General features: G+C 46.5%; 2 protein-coding genes and 2 long non-coding RNA genes across 4 annotated transcripts; 1 reads left to right on the top strand and 3 right to left on the bottom strand.

Annotated features, from left to right (window-relative positions):
- Positions 1–630: 630 nt before the first annotated feature.
- LOC123190978 (zinc finger CCCH domain-containing protein 32) lies at positions 631–4,791 on the bottom strand. Its single transcript, XM_044603712.1, has 3 exons — positions 4,437–4,791; positions 3,089–3,199; positions 631–2,842 (listed from the first exon to the last, which is right to left on the bottom strand). Exons 1-3 carry the CDS (start codon positions 4,551–4,553, stop codon positions 965–967), a joined length of 2,106 nt encoding a protein of 701 aa, XP_044459647.1. The 5' UTR covers positions 4,554–4,791; the 3' UTR covers positions 631–964.
- Positions 4,792–9,819: 5,028 nt separating this feature from the next.
- On the top strand, positions 9,820–11,410 carry LOC123190976 (uncharacterized). Its single transcript, XR_006496646.1, has 2 exons — positions 9,820–10,793; positions 10,875–11,410. It is a non-coding gene; the product is annotated as an uncharacterized lncRNA (long non-coding RNA).
- A 172-nt stretch (positions 11,411–11,582) lies between these two features.
- On the bottom strand, positions 11,583–12,727 carry LOC123190977 (uncharacterized). The gene is made up of 2 exons (XR_006496647.1): positions 12,342–12,727; positions 11,583–12,261 (listed from the first exon to the last, which is right to left on the bottom strand). It is a non-coding gene; the product is annotated as an uncharacterized lncRNA (long non-coding RNA).
- A 1,174-nt stretch (positions 12,728–13,901) lies between these two features.
- Positions 13,902–21,837, bottom strand: LOC123190975 (auxin response factor 12). The gene is made up of 16 exons (XM_044603711.1): positions 21,696–21,837; positions 21,439–21,593; positions 21,181–21,290; positions 20,963–21,061; positions 20,812–20,868; positions 20,562–20,717; positions 20,376–20,460; positions 19,550–19,640; positions 19,301–19,465; positions 19,096–19,218; positions 18,848–18,923; positions 18,367–18,514; positions 16,408–17,441; positions 16,146–16,336; positions 15,373–15,494; positions 13,902–14,321 (listed from the first exon to the last, which is right to left on the bottom strand). The coding sequence occupies exons 2-15, from the start codon at positions 21,500–21,502 to the stop codon at positions 15,398–15,400; spliced, it is 2,496 nt and encodes an 831-aa protein (XP_044459646.1). The 5' UTR covers positions 21,503–21,593; positions 21,696–21,837; the 3' UTR covers positions 13,902–14,321; positions 15,373–15,397.
- Positions 21,838–22,189: the final 352 nt, after the last annotated feature.

Here is a 22,189-nt window from a genome sequence, read left to right as displayed (position 1 = left end):
ATTATACTGCTAGTACATGCTTAACGTGCGAGCACATGATCAGCAAGATCTGCCAGGGCAGCAGCATGTGAGCTCTTGAGATTGCCCTAATACACTAACAATCTCGTGGCAAGCAAGATCGGATTATATCAAATTATTTGTGTACTGTCATATCTTCCAAGTTGCTGGTTTGCCCATGGCCAGTGCAAAAATAGCCAAAACTCTTGATTCCATCACCTACATTATACTCAACTTGTGTCCCGATTGGATCATTTGGCATCGCACAAGATCAGGAATTATACTCAGTTGACTTCCAACTGCAGACAGATAGTCATGGATAGATAAACTAGTACTACAACCAACAGCACCACTGATCCCCACCCAGATCCAGATCCAGTTATAAGCTCAAAGAATGAAGAGCAGGTACTTATTCAGATAGATGTGCTCGTCACAGAAACATGATCAGCAGGTACTCCCACACTGTCACAAATAAACTCATGAAGCAAAATGATTTCGCAATCAAATATATCCACACATGCATCCAGGCAAATGGAGCTTAGAGAATCAAAGCTTTTTTCTTCTGTGAAGGAAAGGAAAGGATGCCCTCCAAGTTGGAGGGGGGTGTTATATTATCCATCTCAGGCACAAAAATATCAATGGGGTATCATCATGTTAGTAATCAAACCAATACAATACAGAGTTCCAGGATACGCTCAACAAAGTGCAGCAGCTGTTTTTACACGTAAAGATTACTTTCTCGTTTATCCAATAATCATCTACCTCGCTCAATGCCTGACCTATATTTATAATATCAGTTATCGCTCATAAGCCCCGGGAAAGACCAGGCCTTTTTGGCGCTATCAACTTGAAACACAAACATGGAGCGCCACAAGAATTCATCCAAGAGGATCAATCAATCACTAGAGGGGAAATCAAGCATTTCAGCCTGGCCTGAAGAAGCGCCAAGAAAATCAAAGCCAGAAGCTCAAGAGAAGACGACCCCGACTTTCCGGGCAAAATCATCGTCGTCCTCAAACTCTTCCTCGTCGTCTTGATATGCATTCTCATCTTCGGATTTGTACTCATAGCCTTCGGTCGCCTCATACTCCGACTCCCCCTGCCTCTGCTCATAGTTATCAGCCTCTTGATTTTCCACTTCAATCATATCTTCAGCCTCAGCTTTGTCACCGTGCGACGAAGATGCAGGGACCTGGCCTTCCTCTTTATATTCTTCATCACCTGATCTACTCTTGCATTCTTCAGAACTGATAGTGTTGTCATAGCCCTCCTTCTCAGCTTCAACCAGAGATTCAGCCTGCCTGTGAGAGACCGCAGCAGATTTATCTTCTTTGACATTGTGGGCAGATGAGCCATTGCCATTGCCGCATGCAGCCTGTCGTTTCCTCTGTAAGATGACGCTGAGAGGCGTTGGGCCTTCAAAATCAAGAGATGCTTCAGATTGAACACTTCCATTCGCCTTCCGAGACTCCGGACCAAAGTCTTTCCGGCTGGCGAAGTTGAGTGAATCTGTTACATTCTGTCTCGAATGCTTGCCATCAGCAATCCTGGCACTTGAAGCACGTTCGCTTGATCTCTGCCTGATCCTCTCTTGATGATGCCCTGCCTCCCGATGCCTGCCACCCTGAATATCCATAGGCACAACCGGAGACAGCCTGTCCCGGAGTTGTCTTCTATCTCGCTCTCTCTCGGAGCGAGCATCTACTCTATCAGGTGATCTTCCAGGAAGCTTTATTCTGCCTTGCAGACGGGAGCTTAGGGTGCTCCCTCGAGGGCCCTGATGGCGATCTCTGTGTGTACGGTGACCATCATATGCCCTTTCCCTGTAGCGGTCATCCCTCCGACGCGACTCTCCACTGCGTTCTGGGCTGATGCCAGGAGACCCATTTATTTTTCTCCTGCGGAGCCGGTGACGTAAATCTGATCCATCTATCTCGACAGGACCAGTCTCTCTCTGCCGAGACCTCCTTTCTGAATAGGAAGGTCTGTCCAAGTTCCTCTCAGAAGATGTTCTACGACGTTTCCTGTCATAGCCATCATACATTTGTCCGATCGGTCCTTGCTCACCCATTCCGTTGAATAGCTCTCTTTCATGATGAGGCTGGATTTCAAAATCAGCCGGAGCATATTCATAATCTTCTACTGGATATATATCCCTTCCAAAATCGTCAGGGTCGTGCATATAAGCACCAGCATCTGCATCATTGGCCACAAGAACATCAAAACCAGGCGAAGACTCCCCCAATAAGTCATCAGCATCTCTACTGTCCTCGGGCATGTCATCCTGAGGAGGTGTATGGTAAGGTTGATTCCAATCTTGCATAGGATCAGTTTCCACAGGAAGATTGTTCTGATAGCACTCAGGATGATCCTCGCCTGAAGAGGTTCTGAAACTTTTATTCACTGCTGGCATGCTGTTTTGTACGCTCCCTGACTTGGGCAAAGATTTCACTGCACTGGAAGCTAGTTCAGCTGGTATAGCAGCTGCAGCTGTCCTGGCAAAATTCCCTGCAGCCCTATTAACTGACTTGGACCTGTCGTCACTTATTGGGCCACCTTGCTGAATTAGATGATTTGTCTGAGCAAACTCCTTGACACCCAAAAATTCATTCTTTTGGGTCTGAGGCTGCTCCAAAGGAAAGGAAGAAACCTTCGCCACCTGTTCTGGTGGATTATTGCCAGCGGGCTGCGGTCCATGGGAAAAGGGGCATTTATCTCCTTTGATGCAGTTCCCTTTCTGAAAGTAATAGCATGGGACCATCTGCTTGCCCGAGTTATAAGCAGCATAGTGTGAAGACACTGCAGGTATTCCAGGAGTTGAAGCACCAAACATACCATCAATTGGCTGGTCAAAAGTAGAGAAAACAGAATTAGACTTCAGATAACAATTTCAACTGATAAACTGATAAAATGTCAAAACGAATTAAGACCATGACTTGAATCACTACAGGGGTTTGTATAATCATGCCTTGTTAGTTACTGTTAACAGAATATAAATATGATAATTATTGATGCCAGTTGCTCACAGATATTACAAGAGGTTTTATGGTGAATAATAATCAGCAGGGAAAATAAAGGAAAGGAGTATTACCGGATGGCGAAATGAACATTTTGGATTCAAGCAATTGCCATTTAACCAGTAGTAACAGTCTCTAGGGTTCATCCGGGCACCCTCACTGTGACGAAAATCACATTGGTTCCCCTGAAAGAAAGAACAAAGCAAGGTCAGCGAAAATGATTCTCACTGGTAACTAATAACCAAACTCTGGCAGTAAGAAATCATGGTCTGTAATGCATACTGTAGCATGATCTGAATAATGTTCTACAAAGAGATGGACTTAACAATATATAAAGTATACAAACTGAAGCACAGAAATTTAACAGGTAAAATCTAATAGCAAAGTAGGAATCAGACACAAATTTTGAAACAAGGTCAATCTTAAGCGCCCCAAGGATAATTAGCTGGTGCGGACATAAGCCCATTACAGCATTTACACCACATAGGGTGTTCCAAATTGAAGATAGAAAAGACCTATGTGGACATAATACATTAAGATCCTACGCGTACAAGCACTAAATGAAGCAAAAAAAAAGGCATAACAGAAGAAGAAGTGTTACTTTCTGGAGTAAGACACTAGTCAATTAGGCATGCCTGAATTGCAGGATGTTTCAAAGGTACAAGACTAAAAGCAGGTACCCACGTCTAAATACATAGTTGTTACAGGTTGACATTGAGCAAGCATTCACCCTTTACATAAAAAACAAAGTTTATCAGAACTATTGTTGTTGTAATCTGGACATCTGTTATTGGAGTAACATATTCTTTTCAAAAGAGATGTTGAGGTCTTCAGGACCAAACGAAAATTTCAGACAGGGGAAGCATAACCCTGTTGGGCAATAACATATTCCTATCAGGAAATCCTCCCCATGAGCCAGGTAAAATCTACATCTTGGGCAAACAGACGTCGTGATTCATGTTGCCACCCTGTCCCCGCGACTAAAAGGGGTATAATCAAGGCAATAGTCAATTTGTTGGGGGCGCATTCAACCTAATGATGCCTCAAATGGGTTGTCTTCACCGTCAATTAGGATTAGGATTAGGTATAGGTATAAGACTGCCGTCCCAATTCCCGTCTAGCAAAAGGAACATAACTTGACCAAGCCCTAGCATCGGAAACCAAGAAAGATGGCAATTCACGTCCTACACATCGGCAAAGAACATCGTGGATACCCGGGCGATCTTGGGTCGCGAAATCTTTCTCTCCGGTGCTTAGCCCAGATGGGATACCCTACCCGCGACTCGATTCCCGGACGAGATTACGAGCTCCAATCGCGTGAATCAAGACCGCCGCGCCGCACGAAGCGGGCTAGCTTGGAAGGAAGGGAAGGGAAGGGAAGGGGAGGGAGGAACGGGGGAGCAATCGGCGGGCGGCACATACCTTCTTGCAGGTGAGGGGCGAGGCGAGGAAGTAGACGCAGTCGGTGTTGCGGCGGAGCGCCTCCTCCTCGGGCGTGAGCGGCTTGGCCTCCGCCGGGGCGGCGCCGTCGGCCTCCATGGCCCCCGTCGCGGGCGAGCCTCCCCCTCCTCCTCCGGCGGCGGGAGGACGGCGATCGCGGCCCGGGGGGTGGCGGGGGAGGCTGGGGTCGGGCGGGGCGGGCGGCGGCGGCGGCGGCGCGATGATTGGATGGGATCTACGGCCGCGCAGGTTAGGGTTGGAGGGGGAGGGGGAGGGGGCGATGCGCGGGCGGCCTTGGCTGGCTGCGCGTCGCGTGTGGACTGCGTTGGGTTGGAGGCGGACTGCGGGGTACAAACAAACTCGAGACAAATATAAAGGGAGGGGGGTAGGGGACGGACACCGTCCTAGCCTTTTCTCTCTTTCCTCTTCTCTTCTCTCCAATTTTGCTTTGCGTTTCTTTCCTCTTTCTCTCAATTTTGTGATGATTCTTATATACTCCTACCATCTAGAGAGTAGTAGTGTATATGTTTAAATTTAGTCAAGGTTAACAAAGTTTGACTTGAAAATAGAGAGACGTGACGGTGGACGTGGGTTGCGGTTTTTACTGCCCGTCGATACGTGGTGGTTACGTCGGTGCTGGTCCCACCAAACCAATGAACCCGGTATATACATTTACGTAGGTGTTAACAAAATTAAAACTATACCGTCGGCACTTATTTTGGATCAAAGGGATTAGTATTTTGCAGCTTGATTGTCATTTTATATTGTAGTTTAGAAAAACTATGGCTTCTCTTGAATTTTAGTGGGCGGAGTGTGCGAGGATGCGGGTCGATAGATAGTTATTGGATTTTTCTCGCAACGTGGGGTAACGGCGGATGAGAAGGTAACTTCCCCAATATCGTGACATTGAGTGTAGTATCTTCGTCTTTACACACATGTAGGCGGGAGTGTACTATTTTTTTCACCTTTGCAGGCAGTTAGGTAGGAGTGTACATTTTGAATATACATCATCTTCATCTCTCCATTCAGGCAGGTAGGTGGGAGTTCACATTTCTAAACCGGCATACATATAACTCCACTCCCCGTAAATGGGGTGTAACCAGCCTCCCTTGAGTATATTGAACTTGGATGATTCTTACTATAGCATCACGTAACGGTTACATTGGTAGTAGTTTTGACTACCCATTGATGCATAGTTACATTTTTTTTGGTTTTGACTGAGCAATGAACTCGAATATGCACACATTTGCAGCTCTGAGTCTCAATCTGAAGAACATATTTTTGTCTCTATTTTCACTCCCTAATTGGGGCTTGAACAAATCTTTGGTTCTTTCCACCTCTTGCACTAACATCTTCTCCCTAATGATATGTTGGGAAAGTTGCTTCCAATTAGGACCAATCCGACCAAGCGCCTTTGAAAATGCTTTGAAGTCATCATTGATTGCGTTGAAAGGGATATTTTTCTTATACATCCATCTAGCCAAACACTGCCCTACTAAATAACTTCTCTGCTTGTCAATAATTTCATTGATAGTTTGTTGCAACTTGTTCTTTGCCAATGGGATGGACGGATCAATTGGATGCACATATTGATCCGTAGGACTTGTCTTATGAGATCCACCTTTCCCAATTGAAGCAAGCTCTTCCTTGTTGTCGTTGTCCTCTCCAACCTCATCGATCTGTTTGTTCACTTCAGCTCTTAGTTCTTCTTCATGTTGTTGCTTCAACTTCTTCTTGATCCTTGCTGACTCACATGAATCCTTGCATCTTTTTTTGATGTTCTTTCGTGGCCACCGCGCAACTCGCAACATGACCTCCAACTTGACCAACATGTTGCTTCAATCTGCTTATCCCTTCACCCATCTTTTTCCACACAACTTGCATTTCACCCTTCATAAGTCATCATGATCACAGAACACTCCAAACTCCCACCGATATGTCTCCAACGTATATATAATTTTTTTATCGTTACATGCTATTATAGTATCAATCTTGGATGTTTTATATGTAACTATATATCATTTTTTGGGACTAACCTATTAACCTAGTGCCCAGTGCCAGTTGTTGTTTTTTGCTTGTTTTTTGGCCTTTTAGGAAATCAATATCAAACATAACTTGCATTTCACCCTTTGTAAGTCGTCATGGTCATAGAAGACTCCAAACCCCATATCATATGAATTTCACTTCAAAGATGGAGCATTTGCAGCGCTAGAAAGAAGCCACATATATATTGCTACATCTATACCAATATAAAAGACCCAAATGGGCAGATCCAATTAATCTCGGTCATCAAATCATGTCAATCCAATGACCTAGATTGCTTCAATGTCGAGCACTCAACACGTTTAGCATGCAGTTAATTCCATGCCAAATATAGTGCTAATCACATTGTGAGTCCATGTGGTGATACCCTTAATTTTGTGATGATTATATTGCCAATGTTTTTGCTCGCTTTGAGAGTTATTTTAGTGGGGTTGCAAATCCCAGTTTGTTGGATCAAGGACCTGATCTATTTTATGTGACTTATCTGGATGGCGTTGATTGTATTAAACTGTTAATTTGGATTGACTTGGGTCAAGCTCAGGAAGTTTGTGCTCGCAATAGTTGCTTGTTTCCATTGTGTGCAGGTTCCAATGAGTGCGACGATAGTCGACAACGAGGATGGTTGGCATAAGGCTTGAAGAGCTAAGATGTGACCATGGACGTTGTGCGGGATCGTGCGGCTCAAAGCAACGCACAAGTTTTGGACAAGGACTATATGGAGGCAAACGAGAAGACCATGTCAAGTGAAGGTTATTTTGGTATGTTTACCAAAATCCACTAAGAAGCAAACCAAGAGAGTGATTGTGGTGTCGCTTAAGAGTGGAAAGTGTTATTTACAAGTGGCTAAGTAAAAATGGCTATTTGTTTTAGTGTTTTGGGCTTGGCCCATTCGGTGGGAACCATGGCCCATTCAATGGCGGTGGAAGGCTGATCCAGCCTTATATGTAAGCTGCTAGGTTTTCTCTTGGTGGAAGACAGAGTAGCCGCCGCTAGGAGGAGAAAAACAGAGCAGCCGCCGCACATTTGAGAGAGAGCTTCCTGTGTGGGATTTAGCCTATGTGAGAGAGGCTTGTAACTCCAGAAATCTGAGAAATAAATCCTCAAATTGTTTCCAGCCTTGCTATTGTTGAGGTCTGCTGTTTGTCCTTGCAAATCTCGTTTTTCTGCTGTACTAATTTTGTCCCTGCGATTCCTTGGCTATAATGGGTTTTCCGTGATGGAAAATCATGTCTAAATTCATATGCATCCATCCCTAGCCTTAAATCCGGTTGTCGTTCAATTTATTCATGGGTTCCTGAGGATGGCGCAAGATTTTATCTTTGGTGATTTATTTTGTGCGAGTTCATACTGAGTTCGTCCTCTGTTCTTGTTTCGATTTGGGGTCGCTGTATTTCTAGCAATTTTCTTGGCGTTCTTTGTCGAACGGAAGAGCATCCGCTGATGCTACTGGCTCGCTCCCTTCTATTTTTATGCTTGGCGTAATTTTCTCAGGTTTTAATTCATCTTCAGCTATCTGTCGTTCGTCTTTAGGATAGCAGAGTTGGTCAGTCCAAATCGGTAGAACTAAAATCATGGATTTCAGTTAGTTGCTAGTCTAGCTGCTGTATGTGCTACAGATTCTCGTCTAGTGAAATCAGCTCTAGGCAGTGTAGTTCTTCTCCATTGAAAAAGTATTATGCTAGTACGTGCAAGTTAAGTACTATTGTCTTGTGCTAGTGCGTGTTAGTCTTTTGGGTTAAGTAGCTCCCATTTGATTAGCCTATAACCTTGCCGTGTAACCTCTTGGTCTAATTAAGCACTAATTTTTCCAGTACACTTTTCCGGTGCTTATTATTCTTTGAGCTCTCAAGTCAAGATTTTAGAATTGTTGGACTAGTTTCAGTCTGTTTTGACAGACATATTTTGTTTCCGCTGCGTATTCCTCTATTCCGAGCATCATAGTTTTTCCGTAACTATCCTGCAAAAAATTTAAGAGGTTAAATTTTTCAAGGTCGTCATTCAACCCCCCTTCTGACTCCCGGCATTCGATCCTACACACATGATAACATGCAAAATAATATCCTACTTAATATCCACATGCACTTAATATACTTCCAAATTAACATGCATTGCACGTACACATTGACTAGTATCAACAAATACACCACATTAGACAAGCATCAGCAGCATATAAGCAGCGAGTAAGAGCAGCATATAACATAGCAGCAGCAGCAGTAAAGAAGAGGCAATAAGCAACAGTAGCATCATATAGCATAGAGCACGAGTAGTATATAGCAAATTAGCACATTTGCAAATGAAATCATCATAGATCATACAACCAAAGAGTGGAAGAGGAGAGGACAGAGCAATACCTTGCTGCTAGCGGACGCCATGGACTGAATCTGAAGAAATTGGGGGAAGGGGCTGCTTGGGGAGAGGGGATGGCGACCTAGAGTCATGCTGCTGTTGGTGATCTCGGAGTGAGGGAGGGGCACCATCTGGAGTCGTGCTACTACTGGTCTTAGAGGGAGGGAGGGGCGGCAACCTGGAGTCATGCTACTATTGGTCCCAGAGAGAGAGAGAGAGAGAGAGAGAGAGAGAGAGAGAGAGAGGAGAGAGAGAGAGGAGGGAGGGAGGGAGGGGGCGGCAACCTGGAGTCATGCTGCTAGTGGTCTTGGAGAGAGGGAGGGGCGCCACTTGGAGCCGTGCTGCTATTGGTCTCGGAGAGAGGAAGGGGGCTACAACCTAGAGTCATGCTGCTGGTGGTCTCGGAGAGAGGGAGAGATGGAGGGGGCGGCAACCTGGAGTCATGCTGCTACTGGTCTCGAAGAGAGGGAGGGCCCAACAACCTGGAGTTGTGTTGCTAGTTGCTACTGGTCTCGGAAAGAGAGAGGGAGGGGCGACAACCTGGAGTCATGCTGCTACTGATCTCGGAGAGAGGGAGGGACCAGCAACCTGGAGTCGTGCTGCTGCTGGTCTCGAAGAGAGGGAGGGGGCGGCAACCTGGAGTCATGCGGCTACTGGTCTCGGAGAGAGGGAGGGGCCAACAACCTGGAGTCATGTTGCTGCTGGTCTCGGAGAGAGGGAGGGGCGGTGACCTGGAGCCATGTTGCTGCTGGTCTCGGAGAGAGGAAGGGGCAACAAGCTTGAGCAGGAGGAAGTTCGGAGAAGGGCGGCGGCGACTACTCCAGCCTCCTTCAACAAGGGAACGAGAACGAGGGAATGAGGGAGGGGAGAGTGAGAAGGGAGGGAACAGGCTGACATAAAACACCCAAATTGGGGGGAGGGGGCGAGGAGGGAATGGGCCAAAATTTCTCTTTCCAATTATCCGGGTTGCCTTGGCTTGACAACAAGTTAATCCGCTAGACCAACTAACACAATGGATAAGACTTTATCGCATTCGCGACCTACGGAACCAGGATTAACTGGTCGATCACTTTAAATATCGGCCGATATTTAGAGCAGTGAGTCTAACACATTTTGTTCGGTAATGTTATGTGACGAACGTTCACTAGGGGATGGTCTCAGCGAACGCCCCACAGACCATGGAAGGTGGCAGCTTTTGAATGAAAATGCACTAACATTAAAGAAATGACATGCTTTTTGTCAACAATGCCATCCCCAGACGCTAAAACTATCGGGATAGCAGCTTGCAAATGCCAGCCTAGCTGGCGAACATTTCCTAGTTAGAAGGGTCCCTACAGTGACTTTGTAAATCTCAAAATGATATGCCGGCTCAGTCTCTCGAAGATGCTCATAGACGTAGGGTGTGCATGTGTGCGTTCATAGAAATAAGTGTATGAAGAAGTCCATCGCTGCACGCAGCGGCATCTGCACGCAGCGCATCCACGGCTGGCACAGCGTCGCGATTAGGACCAGCCGGAAGTGCTACTTCGAGTATAGTGCACCGCTGACTAGCGTTATGTTTCGTATTTGTTGTATTCATTGTACTACGCACTGACAGCCGACTGACGCATCTACTGCAAGCACTGCACATGTCCAGGCGAGAGGACGGAATACTACCGTTGGACCCAACACTGTATAACGTAAACACTTTACCCAGCAACATGTATTTAATGCCCATGCACCAGCCGTGGACAGTACCGATCGTTTTGCTCTTTCTCCTTCAAACACGCACACAAGCACCTCGAGTTGCCGCGTCCTGTCGACGCCGCCGTGGCGCGATGTCCCAGAGCTCGTCTCCGGTCACCCCCGCCCCCGCTGCGATTGATCCTGTGCCCGAGGTGTGCCGGGACGACGACTAGATGGTTTGTCTCTGGGACCCCGGTCTGTTTTGACAAGTGCCCGAACCAGGGAGTAAGTCTGTTTTTTGAACACCCATCCATCAGATGTGCTTTGCGTTTTCTTGTTCACCATTCAGTTTTGGAACTGACGCAGGACGGAGGCCCGTGCGACTTTTGGTTGTGGGAGGAGACCAGTACGCCTTCTTCATCACTGGCGTTGGCATCAACCTCTCATCGAGGCGGCCGAGGTGGGAGCAACATGATGTACGGTATCGGGCGCGCCATGGAAGATGTACGCATCGCGGCTAGGAACACCATGATGATTTGCTTGTTCATGCTCCTGCTGGTGCTTGTCAAGGCAGTCGGTGGGCAGTAAAGTTCCAAAGATGGTGTTCCACGCACGACGGCCTCGGAAGAGCATGATTGTAGTCATGACCTTCGTGCATAGAAAATTGTCGCTATCCCGACAGATAATCAACTGTTTCAACGTACATATGCAGACCACACACCATTAGCCAAACACCATGGACATGCAGACCATTGAGTGTTATTAGCAGACCACATCTTTTTTTGTCAACGAACAATAACCAGGGTACATAATTCCCGGGCACTCGTGCTCATGATTAAGAACACGAGTAAGGACCATTTTGCCAAGCTTGATTCAGACTATATTCCATTCCCCATTCTACATTCAGTCTGTTGCACGTAATTCACCAAACTTCTACAATTGGTTTCAGATTTAGACTATATTCTCTCCCCCACTCTACAGTTGGATTCAGATTTAGACTATATTCTCTACCCCACTCAACAATTGGATTCAGACTATATTCTATCCCCACTCTACATTCAGACTACTGCACGATTTTTACTGTAAGTATTTTTTTTGCTAACCAAGCACTGGGCAGGGCTTAAGGATAACATGTAAGAACTTTTTGGCCAGGGGTAGATTCAGATTTCTACTGTTTCCCCAGGCCAATTGGATTCAGAGTCCTACCCTAATGAAACATATATTAGTTGCTCGGATGACTGAACAAGAAATTACACCATTGGCCTAAGGGACAGAAAACCAGTAACTACCTGCTCTTGCAGCCAACGCGGATGGTGGTGTTGCCCGTAGCCAGGCCGTTGTGGCCTAAGGACTGCACGGCGCAGCTCGAGATGACCGCCGGCATCTCGTCGCAGACCCGTGCCGACGACACGCCCACGGCCCCAGAACTGAATGTCGTGCAGGATTCCGCCGTGGCACTGCGGAGGCTGGACTCGATGGAGGTGTGCGAGACGACGGCACGAGTCGCGCACCCGGGGTTTTGCGGACGCCACATCTCCGCCCCCAGAACTGAAGGTCTTGCAGGAAGCCCCGGAGGACTGGACATCAGTCAAACCCCCTCCTTGATCCAACCGACGCATGTCCGTCGAGACCGCTCCGACGGCCGAATCCGGCGAGCCTACGGCCGATTCGGGCAAAGCGTTACCGCCCTCCCCCAATACGCACGGCTCCTCGCGCGCGGCGCACCTCTGGATCCCTTGCCGTCGAGATCGATCTGCAGCGCCGGCGACCGGAGCGAGCTCGTCAGATCTATATTTCAACCAAGAACAACTAAAGAGGCAGGGGTTCACTCACCCAGAGTCCATCCCCGCCCCCGTCGTCGCTCCGGGAATCAGCATGAGCATAGCCAGCCGGGACAGGAAGCAGCCCGGACGCCGGCGCTGTTCTCGCAGTTCAGCTTGTTCTTCGCCCATCAAGACGGAAATGGGACTCGTGCGAGACGCAGCACATGCGACTAACCTGTGTCCTCGCCACCAGGTCCAGCCCGTACTGAGCTTTCTGGGCAGACCACCGGGCCCGTGGAGCAGAAAAACAATGTCCCACTCTGCACGAAAACTCTGCACGCCGTGTGTGGCACGTCCCTTCCCCGCGTCAGAAAGTACAACGGACCGAGCCCACTGGACGGACGTGAGGCAGTGTATTTGTCTGTGTCACGCGATGTATCTCCGCTTTAATGGAGAATGCAATTTGATCCAGTGATTAGCAATCTAACCATGGTGTTTACATATTATTTAATGGAGAATGGTTGGATCTAGCTCCGCCCCTGTTTCCTTCGCAGAATGATTTGGTGTTTGCGCCGGTATTGACCCCGTCGTCATGGTTGTTTGTGATTGTCGCAGGTTTGGTCCAGGCATGGTTGGTGATTCCCAGGGTTGCTGGTTTTGATCTGTGCTGTCCAATGATTCTGTTATTACAGTTGAAGGCGCCTGTGATTGGGGTGCAGGCCAGACCTGAGGCCTGTGATTGGGATACAGTTGAAGATGATATGCCGGCTCAGTCGCTCGTAGGTGCTCATAGGGGTAGGGTGTGCGTGTATGCGTTCATAGGGATGAGTGTATACACGTGTATATGAGCGCTTGTGTCTGTACCGATATAAAAAACGAAAGGGGGGGGGGGGTGTTCAGATTTCCGAAGTTCCAATCGCTCACGCCGGCAGCTTTAACAAACACGAGCCACAAAACCGGCAAACACCGGGAAACCGCAACAAGTTTGGTTGGCCGGCACCGACACAGCTGATCCCTTTCAGATTTTCCGATCCTTCTCCGCGCCACCTCCCTGTCCGCCGTCCCCAGGCTGCTACGCACTCGCCCCAGCCGCAACCGCGGCCGGTCGTCGGCTCGTCGCCGGCGCCAAGGCCAAAGCAGCGCTGTTCACGGTTACGGTATTTCCCCGACTTGGCATGTTGCGCTTATCCATCCTTCCACGCCCCCTGTCCCAGTCATTCATTCCAAGCAGGCTCTAGGCATCGGTATGTCTGGTTCATGCCCTACCAATTTTTTGGCAACCATTCACTAGGATTCATTGATCCTTTTGTTGGCCATATATAAAAGTTTGGCAAATTTTTTGAAAGGAACGTGAGAAGAGTTGCCATAAGCAACTAAAATTTTGGTAACCAAGTGAAGCCAAAGCATCATGAGCTGCCAAGAATTTGGTAGGGTAAATTAGGGCACAAACCAAACATAGCCACATTCTTCAGCAATTCCAACCGTGCATCAGCATCCCTACCAGTCGTGCAATCCGGCGTAGCAATTCAGCAGAAAAGCTTCAGATGAAAAGCTCCAACTGAATTAGAGCCTTGAGATGAAAACCCGCGAAATCTAGGATGCAGCAGCACCAAATAAATAACGACAGGAATTCATCAAAACGACTCGAAATAATCCTCCTGCATTCAAATTATTGCAGTTCTTCAAGGAAAGCGTGCCTGGGAGTCTCGAATACATAGATAGAATACGACCGACAGAGTACCAACTAAGCATAGTCTTGAAAGATTTGATGCGGCGCGCAAACAGACTGGCTGCCGCGCCGCGCGAGGTACAAACCATCTAGGGTAAAAGTTAAACCGATACAGATTCCCAAGAGGAACCTACAGAAATATCAGTTCATGGCGTCGGTGGCCTGCACCGGACGGAGATAGGTAACGGGTGGGGAGCTCTCGAGACGTGCACGGAGCACACGCAAGAGACAGGTACGAAGATGAGACGATCGGAGGTTCCGGGGATGTTGTGCCGCCGTGAGCAAGGGTGCTACCATGTGCTGTCGAATCCTCGCTGGACCCTGCAAATGTAGCCCAAGTCAAGATGTTAGTGGACAGAGATGAACATCCAAAATAGTACTCCAGTCGATCCAAAATAAGCATCGTGGTTTTAGTTTTGAACTAAAACCACAACGATCGGAGGGTGTACCTGATAAGACAAGAATTCAGCAAGTTCTGATAGCAGGCAATGAGTTGCTGTGCTGACTGGATAAAAAATGTAGAAGCAACCGACGTCTAAAAACAGTAGCAAAATGCATGACAAGATTGTGCCAGCCAAGCTACTCAATTTTACTTGGGGGTCTGAATTTTCTAAAGATGTACTCCCTCGGTCCGGAAATACTTGTCCTCGAAATGGTTGTATCTAGACTTATTTTAGTTATAGATACATCCATTTTATCCATTTGTAGGACAAGTATTTCCGGACGGAGGGAGTACTACGCACAGAGATGCCATCAAAATCTGAATTTTCTCCATGAAAGTCCACTGCTCAGAACAAACAAAGAATATCGATTACAGTTCACTTTTTGATGCATGTGCATTGTGCCATTATTTAACTCTGAAAGCATCAATTGTATGAGAAGATGATATTTGTGTTTTATTGTCTGTCCAGCTACCAAAACGACTGTCTTGACAAATCTCAAAGTCCAACAAAAATCTAAATACTACACTTCACGGTGGCTTTATTTGTTTTCAAAGTTTTCTTTTCAGGGGATCAAGTCTGAGAGCAAACACCTATTCTTACCCTAAAAAATAATGGGGAAACCTACTTCACCCATGAATCTCTATTAATATCAATTCTGTTATAGGTTAGAGATCATGAGCCCCCCTCCCCCCACCCCCACCCCCCATTTAATTCTTATTTCTTTCTGTAATGGGGAAATTTAATTCTTTCTATAGCTACACAAAAGGGGTTCCAGACCAGAATGCTCTATAAGCCAATTCTTTCATGCCATTACAAATATAAATACCATAGATACATTAACATAATGATCTGAATTTCTTAACAGAGCTCATGATGAAATCCAATAATTACTATGTACAGTAAGTAAACAAAGGAGCAATATTAATTACCAGAAACAGCACAATGATCTTGCACTTAGGAAAGGTAACGTGGATCATTTCCTTGCTTGCCCAACTTGTGCACATCCTCTGGTGAAAGTATCTTGATGTACCATACACTATTCACAAATGACCTGCACAATTGACATGGAGATGATGTGGTTCAGAATAAAGCACAAATGGAATTGTACACACTCTGCAGTCTTAAAATAACTTGTGTCCTCAGACCATGTCAATTAGGCACTGGGTACTCTGCATACTCATTATTGCTAGTAGATGCAGAAGGCATAAACATTTAACCTAGAATGTAACTTAAAATAACATCTGTCCTCAGACAATATCAATTAGGAATTGTACACACTCCGCAGTCTTAAAATAACATGTGTCCTCAGACCATGTCAATTAGGCACCGGGTACTATGCATATTCATTATTGCTAGTAGATGCAGAAGGCATACACATTTAATCTAGAACGTGTCTTGATAAGCTATGAACTGCAGGTATCAGAAAACCAAGTTTAGCAACACGAAGCCATCACAATTAAGTATATAGAGAAACATACTACTTTGTGGCAACTAAATGCCATCTCCTATACTATGCGATCCAAAAATTTAGCACACATAAGAGAAATATAAAACTATGTGATGTAAAAAATTATCACCTAAGAGAAAGTGAAAAACACAAAAATGTATCATACATTGTAGCAACCTGAATTTGTAACGTGGATATAAGTAACACTCAGAAAACTCATAAAGGAAATCAACATTCTAAGAAATGGTTTCTTACTCCCAAGGGTCGTCTCCAAGGAGAAGCACATCATTCTCCCTGTCGACGAATACAAGCTGCCAGCCTGATCTATCGGGGTCATCCAACTGACCCCTGATGCCGTACATCTGACCCAGTTCTTCACGAAGTTCAGCATAATTGGAGAACCGGGTGATGTCCAAGGACCTCCCCACTGATCCTGACTTATAAACCTGCAAAATATAACGATTCCATAAGAAAGGATTTATACTTGATGTAAAAAGATACAACGTACTACAACTACCTTCACGAATGTTCTGCTTGTTGGGTCATTCTCTCCTGTATTCTGAAAAATACCAGAAGAGTCGTCCAAACAACCATACATGGGACTTTGCAGATATGTTGACCCAGAAGGAATCGTAGACATGTTATTATCCGCAACATTTGAAGTCATGTTAGGCACCATGTTGTACAGTAGGGAGGAAGAATCAACTTGAGGACTAAAAAGGGACTGATGTTGCACATCAGAACCAATTTTGCTCTCAAGAGAACCGTCTTTACTTGTGGGTGAGTTAAGCAAACCCGAGCCCCCAAAAGACAGTGATTGTGAACCCATAAACTTTTGCTTCCAAGCCTGCTGTTGCTGTTGCTGTTGTTGCTGCTGCTGCTGATCGCTAGCTACTGGCTGATTGAATCTAGACAAGTTCACAGCTTTCGAATTCCCCTGAAGGAAGTTCGATTCCAGCATGTTGTCGCTGCTGCTAGAAGTGGTGAAGCTTGACGAATTAGCATTAGGATCAGAGAAGCCAAATTTTTCACGCAGATGGCTTGGTAGCGACGTTGGACTTGGGAGAGACGCACTAGTAGGAACATGATATGTTTGATCTGATTGAATCTTCTGCTTCTGATCAATGTGGGCCTGCTGCGCCTGCTGCACCTGGTGCACCTGCTGCAGTTGCTGGAGCTGTTGAAGTTGGTGCTGGATAGCACTTGAGTTCAGCATTGTCTGAATATTCTGACTATCAGCACTAACAGTTTGCTGTTGGCTAGCTTGCTGCAAGATCTGTTGCTGCAACAGCGGGTTGAGGTTACAGTGTTCTTGAGGTGACTGCATAGGCTGCTGAAGGTTTAGGAATTGTTGTTTCATGTAACCACCAGACTGGGAGGCGGCGGCAGCAGCAGCAACTACTGCTTGGTACTGATCATGGTCGGTACTCATCAAAGAAGGATGGAGCCTCTGTTGTCCCCAGGAGCCAATACCAGGTGACTGAAAGTTCATAGACTGATAACCTCCATCTCCAGCAACTCCTCTCAGCCACATCAAAGCATTGCTGTCATCTTAAGTGAAATACAATAATTAATAAAGGAATATGTGAATAAGAAAGGCTAGAAAGAAAAACAGAAGTAAGCCGATTAATGTAATTTCCAATGACAAGAACATAGAGGGCAGCCCAGTGCACGTAGCTCCCGCTTGCGCAGGGTCCGGGGAAGGGAACATGCAAAAGAAAATCTAAAATGTGTAGCAATCTACTCCCTCCGTTCCTAAATATAAGTCTTTTTAGAGATTCCAATGCGGACTACATACGGAGCAAAATGGGTGAATCTAAATTCTAAAATATGTCTATACACATCAGTATGTCGTTCATATTGGAATCTCTAAAAAGACTTATATTTAGAAACGGAGGGAGTATGTAGCACGCATGGAGACTCTGGTGAATATCATTCATCACCTTGGCGCTTAAAGGGCTGACTTTGCTTAGAATAAATCCAGATCTCACGTACACTAATCTTACTTGCACTACTAATAATAAAGGATAGCGGAATACACACTTCAGTTTCTGCATATATCAAGATGGATAAACAAATTATTAGACCACCTCACTAATAACATTCGTTCCCAGTGGATAAATCAACATGCTTCCAAGTTCCAACTTCAAATCTCATGCTTTGACACCAGGTGGGGTTCACACAAAAGATGGCATACACTACAGGCTCATAAGGCTCCAGTCTTGATACACAATTCCAATTACTCCACTACTTAGCATCGAACCAAAGGTTAATAATGAAGGTAATCTTGATCCCATGTTATCATTGACTTATGTTATTCTTGTTATAATGTAGCAAGTGTAGTGATTTGAATGCCATCTACATGTACAAAAAGAGCTCTAGATTCTAGGTGCCACGCACATAGCAAACACACAATGATGTAGCTCCAAAATCAGATATGCCAGACTCAATATAGAGAACAATGACTAAATAGTACCTTGAAGGCCTGCTACACCAGAATACCAGGGATGTTTAACCCTCAGCGGAAACAAAGACGGATACATAGGAAAGGTTGTCAATGGTTCAATCTCCCATAAAGAAACTCTAGGCGGCCTTTCCCCAGCAGTTGATTCATCCCAACCAACCTACATTTACAGCATCAAAGATACTTTTTAGTGAATCCTCGTACTTCCAAGCAGTTTGAAGAAGCACAAAACACAATGATTAAATATAACTAATTTTGTTCTGATCAAACAATAGCATCTGAAGATATAACACGGATGCAAAATTTCTGTTATGAAAGAGAATGGTATACCGTATTAAAGAGAGAATAAATGAAATATCATCGAAGGCACAAAAAAAAAGAAAAAAAAACTGCAAATACAAAATGCAGCTGGCAACGAAATAAAGCAGATAAGTGGGAACCAACCAGGCAGCGCTCCAGAACAAAATCATTAAGTGGAAAAGAGAACTCTTACCTTAACTGATCTCCAGTAGGAACTAGCCCAACGCACTGGATCGGCATCACTCACTTCTGTTATCGTCCCCATATACCTGTATTTCATTTAATATCTCGTCAGTTTCCTTCAGCAAAAAAGAGAGAGGTAACTTTAGTCATTGCCATTACATACTGCAAACATTTCATGGTACCAAACAACCAAGAGAGCAACAAGGATAAAGAGCACAATCTAGAAGCAAGATTGAGTTTGTGATTTTGCTACTTCACCTGCGAACACTAGATTCCTCGGTCTCAAAGAGCATCCTGAACCGCATGCCAACCGATATCCGGGTGTGAAAAACAGCCTTGATGTACTTTGAGAGTGGTATGACAAATTCTGATGGACATGCCCTACAAACATTCTTCTTTGTAAGACTTGGCCACAAAAAGGAAATGTAGCATCACCACATGTTAATGAAACAATCCAAATTACCTCGGATTGTAGAAAATTGTGAAGCGGCTGTTTGTAGAAGCAGCATGAGCCGCAGCTGCAAGGAGCCCTATGTGCATGCTGTCACTCGAAAGAACAGAGGAAGGCATCACAGTCTGTGTCCGGTTGGCACGCCTGATTCCTAGCCAAAGCTGGTTTTTCTCGTTCCTAAATCATAAAACAAACAGTAAGTCCTACTTGTTTACCAAGTCCAATTTTTCCCACAAGCACAAGAATAAAGAGTAAACAAACCATATGAAGAGCACTGAGTCTCCAGCAACTAGTCTTTTGGCGCTAACAAACACACTCCAGCCAGTAGTTAGCAAGTGTCGTTTGGGCTGGCCTGTGAAAAATAAGCATATTATTAATATAAAAGGGTAATAATATGCGATGTTAACAAATAGTACTATAAAACAGCTTTTCAGTGTTGTTCAATTAATATGTGTGTGATGGCAACCTTTGTTAGTCATGTTGATACAAAATGAAGTGCATTTTAGTTAAAATATAGAGTATATTCTGCACTGAAGAATCCACACAAAAAAAATACTCGTGGGAAATACGAGCCCAAGACATAAGGGGTAAAAAAACACATAGTACATTTGTACAGGTTAGAAGGAGTGAACACCAGTTCAGAGACTAGAGTGCTCCATATGCAATTTGGTTAGTGCCTGACTCCCATAAGTACTTCAGAAAACATCTGACGAAATATCCTTGTCAATTGTTACTTATATTCAATCCAGTACTGCACTCAGGTTCCAGTGTAGTACGATCCGAGTAATTACTCCCAAGAATTTCTTCTTTTGCAAGCCCATTAAAGAGAACTTCATGTACTGACTGCTTCCCCCCATAAAAGAGATGCCCAAATCACATTGTGCACGAACAGCTGATATTTTCTGTTGGCACAGGCACTCTTGGAAATGTTTAAAAGGACATGATTTGATCAATGATGAGTGATAAGAAAGTCAAACTGTACCATGGCAGTTCAAAGCCAAACTAAACTAATTAAGAAACTTCATTTAAGACCAGCAGACTTCACGGTGAGCTAAGAATATATGCCCTGGAGATTTTCAGAACTTGCCTCGGAAGATGTGTCTGAACTTCCACTCGACGTCATGAATATCCCGCGCAATTAGCTCCTGAGCAGGAGGCTGCTGCGTGAAATCCTACAAACCACACTATACCACCTGTTATTGGCAACAGCAGACCCAAAAGCCACGGTGCAAAAGGAAAGGAACGCTGGCCAGAGCTAACACACTCATCACACCAGAGGGGGGAAGACGCGCTCGGCGGCACGGCGGGGCACGGAGAAGCCGCCGTGCGTGCTGGTGTCGCTGGCCGTCAGCGTCTTGCAGAAGTAGTTGGTCGGCTGCTTGCTCATGATCCCCATCTCCGCCGGCAGGTAGGCGTCGTTTTGCTCTTGCTGCAGCAACACAGATGAGAAAACATCAAGCTCCATCGGCATCACATCTTTTCAACTACTACAATCATGAAATACACATCAGCGGCTGGCTTACTGGGTTCAGCGGCTGCAGCGTCATCTGCGCGTACACTTCATCGGTCTCCACATCAGCCTGCACAGATTGTCACCAAACTCAGCACCAGCAGCATCAAAATAGACAGTAGGATCGCCGCATCTGAGAAATCGCAGGCAGGAAAAGGACGTGCATGCATTGTGACATCGTGCAGCTGGCAGATGAGCTGCGGCGGCAGGTTTGGGTAGTTGGGGATGTGCCCCTCCACCTCCTTGTTCGTCGACGCCGCCACCTTCACCATGAAGCACGCACGCGCATTAGGAAACAAGACGCAGGCAATACATCAACCAGCTTGCACGCATGGAGGTTAGGAACGAAACAGCCGAGGGAAAGAGAGACGTGGGAGCTGACCTGCTCGCTGTGGCCCTGCGGGAAGTAGACGACGCGCGTGCCGAGGGTGGGGAGGCAGACGAGCGGGCCGGCGCAGGCGTGCCACAGCTCCGAGTTGAGGTTCTTCTTCTCTGCGCCCGCACGCACGCACAGCAAGCTTAATAAACAAACCAAGGGAAGAAGAAAGGCCAGGCACGCACGCACGCACGCACGCGTGGAGCAAGCAGCAAGCAGGCAATAAACAACCGAGCGAACACAAAGACCTAGCCACCCACTGACCTTCCTCCGGCGGCGCGGCGGGCGGCGGCTGGCCGCCGAGGCTGGCCCCCGACGAGGAGCTCATCTCCCCCGCACCCGCAACACCAGGACCAAAAAACCAAGCACCCCTCTCACAAATCCGCCCGGCGGAACCCCATCCTCAAATCCGCCGCATTCTGCAACCAAAGCCGCCGCGTCAGACGCCCGCCACCTCGAAACACACGGATAAAAAGGGAGGGGGCAGCATCAAATATGGGACGGATACGCGCGGCGCCTACCTCATCTCATCCGAGCTCGGAGATCGCCATGGTGGCCGGCCAGGAGGAGGGTGGGGGAGGAGAGAGAGAGAGAGAGGGGGGGAGGGGTGGGAATGATTAGGTCCGGGGCATTTAAGCGGGACGAGACTCGACTGGGAGCGAGGCGCAAGTGCGAGTGCGCGTGTGCACAGTGCAGAGGAGAGAGAAAAGAGAAGAGAGTTTTTTTTTGAATAAAGCGAGGCGAGGCGAGGGAGGAGAGAGGAAAGTCGGAAAGCGGGTTTTCGAAAAAGCCGTATTTTATGGGCTCATGTAAGCCGCTGTCGGGCGCCCGTAACCCCGCCCGTAATGCCTGCTCAGGATAGACGAGACTATACCTGGCCATACCTCGGGCCGGGCCGGGCTTCGGGCCGGGCCTAGCCAAGCCCGATGCAAAAAACCCAGGCCCAGACCCGGCCCGGCCCGACCAACGGGCCTGCTTTTTGGGCCCGAGCCCGGCCCGAACACCTAAAAAGCCC

The sequence above is a fragment of the Triticum aestivum genome, chromosome 2A, assembly GCF_018294505.1.
Source record: "Triticum aestivum cultivar Chinese Spring chromosome 2A, IWGSC CS RefSeq v2.1, whole genome shotgun sequence".
Taxonomy (NCBI): domain Eukaryota; kingdom Viridiplantae; phylum Streptophyta; class Magnoliopsida; order Poales; family Poaceae; genus Triticum; species Triticum aestivum.
The sequence above is the reverse complement of the archived record's forward strand: the minus strand, read 5'-3'. Positions and strand labels throughout refer to the sequence as shown.

What these genes read in the sequence shown, in the direction of transcription:
- LOC123190978 (XM_044603712.1), bottom strand. Translation starts at nt 4,553, where the DNA reads ATGGAGGCCGACGGCGCCGCCCCGGCGGAGGCCAAGCCGCTCACGCCC. An exon ending in CGCCCCTCACCTGCAAGAAG is followed by an intron (nt 3,200 to 4,436) that starts GTATGTGCCGCC and finishes TCTTTCTTTCAG; the next exon opens with GGGAACCAATGTGATTTTCG. An exon ending in AATGTTCATTTCGCCATCCG is followed by an intron (nt 2,843 to 3,088) that starts GTAATACTCCTT and finishes ACTTTTGACCAG; the next exon opens with CCAATTGATGGTATGTTTGG.
- LOC123190975 (XM_044603711.1), bottom strand. Translation starts at nt 21,502, where the DNA reads ATGAGCTCCTCGTCGGGGGCCAGCCTCGGCGGCCAGCCGCCGCCCGCC. An exon ending in TGCACGATGTCACAATGCAT is followed by an intron (nt 20,869 to 20,962) that starts GCACGTCCTTTT and finishes CAATCTGTGCAG; the next exon opens with GCTGATGTGGAGACCGATGA. An exon ending in CTTGGAGACGACCCTTGGGA is followed by an intron (nt 15,495 to 16,145) that starts GTAAGAAACCAT and finishes TCAATTGTGCAG; the next exon opens with GTCATTTGTGAATAGTGTAT.